At 52.7% G+C, this 4,126-nt stretch overlaps 1 protein-coding gene across 1 annotated transcript in view; it reads left to right on the forward strand.

Annotated features, from left to right (window-relative positions):
- Positions 1-4,126, forward strand: part of KLK5 (kallikrein related peptidase 5) — a 7,526-nt gene that overhangs the window by 2,772 nt on the left and 628 nt on the right. The window contains exons 4-5 of the mRNA XM_039839624.1: positions 414-670; positions 797-930. Of these exons, the coding sequence (XP_039695558.1) occupies positions 414-670; positions 797-930 (391 nt within the window). The remainder of the gene's footprint in view (positions 1-413; positions 671-796; positions 931-4,126) is intronic.

Raw genomic sequence — 4,126 nt, forward strand, 5'->3', positions numbered from 1 at the left:
CGGAGACAGAGGGTGCTCCATCCGGCCGGGGCTGGGGACAGGGGGTGCTCCATCCGGGCGGGGCCGGGGGCACAGAGGCGACGGCCTGGCCGAAAGGGTGACGATGAGGGGCAGGATGAGGCAGACTGGAGAGGGCAGAGGGCAGGCGAAGGGCTTGGCTTGCGGGGAGACGCAGGCGAGGGAATGGGGTTGGAGGGGCTGGGTTCGGGCTGAGGAAGGCAGATGCCGCTGTGTGCGGAGAGGGTTCAGATCGGGGTTGGGGGTGCCACGGTTTGGGGTGCGGGTCGGCACGGGGCTGGAGATGAAGACGGTGTGGGGGTGGCGTCGGGGTTGGGCCGAGTCCTCGGCTGCGGTTGGCATCGGACAGGGGGACAGAGACCAGAGCCGGTGGTAACCTGCACCATCTCCCTCAGAATCGTCAGAGTCCGCCTCGGCCACCACTCCCTGTCTCCCGTCTACGAATCCGGGCAGCAGCTGTTCCGCGGCGTCAAAACCATCCCGCACCCTGGCTACTCGCACCCCCGCCACACCAACGACCTCATGCTCATCAAACTGAACAGAAGAATCCATGAGACACAGGACGTCAAGCCCATCAACATCTCCTCTCGGTGTCCATCCGCGGGGACCAGCTGCTTGGTGTCCGGCTGGGGAACCACCAGCAGTCCCCAGGGTAAGCGTCCAGGTCCCTCTTGATGTCGGCCCGCGTCCATCCCCCGTCTCCCGTCTCCCCCTCTCCCTGAGCATTCCACCTCGCCCCGTCTTTCTCTGCCGCTCACCGGGCGTCTCTATTTGACAGAGAACTTCCCCAGCGAGCTCCAGTGCCTGAATATCACTGTGCTGAGCACCGAGAAGTGCAAGGAGGCCTATCCCGGACAGATCGATGCCACTATGTTCTGTGCCGGTGACGAAGCGGGCAGAGATTCCTGCCAGGTAAGAACTGAGCCGGCGCCAACCGCCCCGCAGACACACACTCAGTGCCCACTGCGGGAGCCCAGCGGAAACCCAATCAGTTCGGACCCAGGTTCTCATCGTGGAACAGTTCCGTCCAACAGAAATATCGCGCGAGGCAGACATATAATTTAAAACTTTCCAGTAGCGACATTTTAACAAAGTCAAAAAAAACGATGAAATCGACGACTTGAATCATCTGTTCTGTTCAACCCAATGCATCTCGAGTGTCCTTGTCTCAAAACGTAATTAACGTAAAACAATTAGGAATGAGATGTTTTAGGTTCTTTTTTTTTCCCCCCCAATAGTACGGTTTTGAAAGCCAGTGAGTACTTTAACACTGACAGCGTATCTGAATTCGGGCTCGCTGTGTTTCAAGTGCTCAGTAGATCCACGTGGCCAGTGGCTACTCTATCAGCACAAATCTGGAGGCAGAGGCCACGTCGGCTTCGTATGGGTGAGCAGGTTGTGCATAAAGAAATCAAATCAAAAGAGGCTCCCTTCGCATAATAGGCATCACATCACGGTTTCGTCCATTTGGGCCGGTCTCGAGCAGATGGCAGTTACGTGTCACGTCCCTGCGAAATCTGTAGCGTGAAATTGTTTCGACAAATGTTAGTAAGATGACTCGAGGAAGGAAAACAGACACCCATGCTAGGTGTTTAAAGAGAGGGAGAGTGTTTAATATAAAGGATTGATTACGAGGTCGTTGGGAGAGCTGGGGAAGCAAAGAGGTAAAAACAAACTGCATAAACAGGATCATTTCGGAGAGCCGCGAGGGCTCTGCACAAAATAAAACGTGGTTTTAGGTTGGCAAGCGACGGGAGGCATTTGGAAAGGCCTCCTGGCAGATGTGGTGTCTGGGCAGAGACCCAATGGCGAAGGTCGAAGGGCAGGGAAAGCAAAGGGAGGCGTGTGGCTGATTTAAAAAGCAGAAAGAAGCCAGCAAGTTTGGGGACACCGTTGCGGGGGGCAGTAAAATTCAAGGCCGGAGAGATGGCTGGGGGCTGACGTCCAACCATATTCCGTGATCCCCGATGAAGAGCTGCTCTGTGTTCTCACGGAAGCCACATCGACGGAGGATGACGGAAACTAAAATTAAACCCCAAGGGTACTAGGGAAATGTGAATTAAGGAGACTTCTGCTGGGAGAAGGTACGAGTCAGTAATATTGGTGTCTAGTAAGCCGTGGGCTCGGACAGCAAACACTCCAGTCCCATCTTGATGGCTGTGAAAAGCTCCCCTCTCCCACCGCCCCTCCAAATTTCACAAAGCTGACCATCGTGACAGCTTCCCGGGTCACCCAGTTTCGACTCTGTCCTCACTTAACAGTGGAGGCGCACACATCTGGATGGGGGGCGGGTTTTTATCAGAAGAAAAACATCTAATTCGAAAGCCAGCATTTTAAACCGTTTAGCCTTTCTGTAGCCAAGCTTAGTCCCCTGTATTTTTGCCGTTGTTATTGTCGTTTTGTCTTTTTTGTTTTTTGGGGTTTTTTTGCAGACTCCAAGTTGCTTCTTCATCCTAGCATGGGGTCAGGGTGTGGCCGCCCAAAGCAAGAAATAATAACGGCAATATGAATATTAATAGTATAATAATGATAGCAGCTAATTGCGGGACAGCGTTTTAAGTAGCTCGCATACATGAGCTGATTAACTCATGTAAGTGTTGTGATTATTAGCTCCGTTTTACAGACAAGGAGCCAAGGCTCAGAGCGGTTAACTAACTGACTCTCTAATAAACAAAACAAAACAAAACAAAACAAAACAAAACAAAAAACTCTTTAGAGATATTAAAATCATGAGAAAAAAATTAAACCACAAGAAAGTTGAAATTTAGAGGTCTGGGCGGTCAATCTCTTTTGCCTTGAAATGGTGTCTGCGAATGGGGAATGAAGCCTGGTCTTAGGTTTTTTTATAGTTGCTATGAGGTCTCTGTGTCCTCGTTCATATTGTGCATAAACATAATAAGAAATAACAGGGAAGAGTGATGAGTATTATCATGGGAGGGGGCTATGCAGATTTAGGGGTCGAGCATCTGAATTAGTTCAAGGTTACTAGTTCTAACCACAAAAGAGGCTCCAAACCTCAGGAGAGTTTTGAAGAGTTTATTTGAGCCAAGGCTGAGGACGAGACGGGCAAGCAAAACCTCAACAGATTGAGAAAACCTTCCAAGGAATGGCAGGGTGGCAGTTTAGTTCGTGCCCGTAAAGGAGAGGATGTACGGGGGGTTACGTGACATCCTCCGGGGGCAGGTGAAAGAGGCAGGAGAAGCAGCAGAGGGCAGAAGTCTCCGGGGCTGGTTCCGGAATAAAACGGAGAGGTCCACGTTCCCTTCCCACGATGTATTAACAGCTCCCTTAAATAGTTTACCTGCTATGCAGGTAAAAGTTGAGGACCGGGACTGTCAGGGTCGCCTCCTCCCGGCATCAGGGGCTTTATCTCCAGAGAACAGGAAGAGAGAGCGTCCTGACATTGCAGGTGTGTTGTCGCAGGCGCACGAAAGCCATGGGCAGGGCCCCCTCCAGGGAAAGGTTCATCTGCCATACAGAACTTAGGACGTGACTTCCCGCAGTGGCTTGCTCGGTCAGGAATAATTTTATGATTGTAACAGCCGTGTGCTTACTTTCAGCTGCTGAGCTTGCCAGGCCGGCCAGGTAGCCCCCTTCGCATTCACGGGTCTTACCTGGGGGTCGTTCTGCACCCCCAGAGGGCGGAATGGCAATGCCCGGAGATATTTTTGATGGTCGCGGTGGTGCAGGGCTGGGGGGTGGGTATGTGGAGAGAAAGGAGGACGATTACCGGCTTCTGGCGGGTCGAGGCCAGGGATGCTGCTGAACATCTCACGATGCACAGGACAGCCCCTCACAGCAAAGGATTCTTCGGCCCCAACCTCGCGGGGGCCCAGCTTGAGCAACTGTCTTCCAGGGGCCGAGCACTGCCTCTCGGCAGAAGTGAGACCTAAGTACAAGATGGATGGATGTCAAAGATGGGTGGGCAAGGAGGAAGGGGAAGGAAGGAGAGTCCAGTAGGACTATGATGCTCAAAGGCCGAAGGGGAGAGTACAAGGAAGATGAAGACAGAGAAGCAATGAGAGAGACAGAGAAGGGGCCGGGGTTGGGTAGCCAGGGTCAGAGGGAGCCTCAGAGTTAGAGCTGGACGCGGAGTCAAATGTTCACA

Source organism: Pteropus medius, unplaced genomic scaffold, assembly GCF_902729225.1.
Source record: "Pteropus medius unplaced genomic scaffold, Ma_sr-lr_union100, whole genome shotgun sequence".
NCBI classification, from domain to species: Eukaryota; Metazoa; Chordata; class Mammalia; order Chiroptera; family Pteropodidae; genus Pteropus; species Pteropus medius.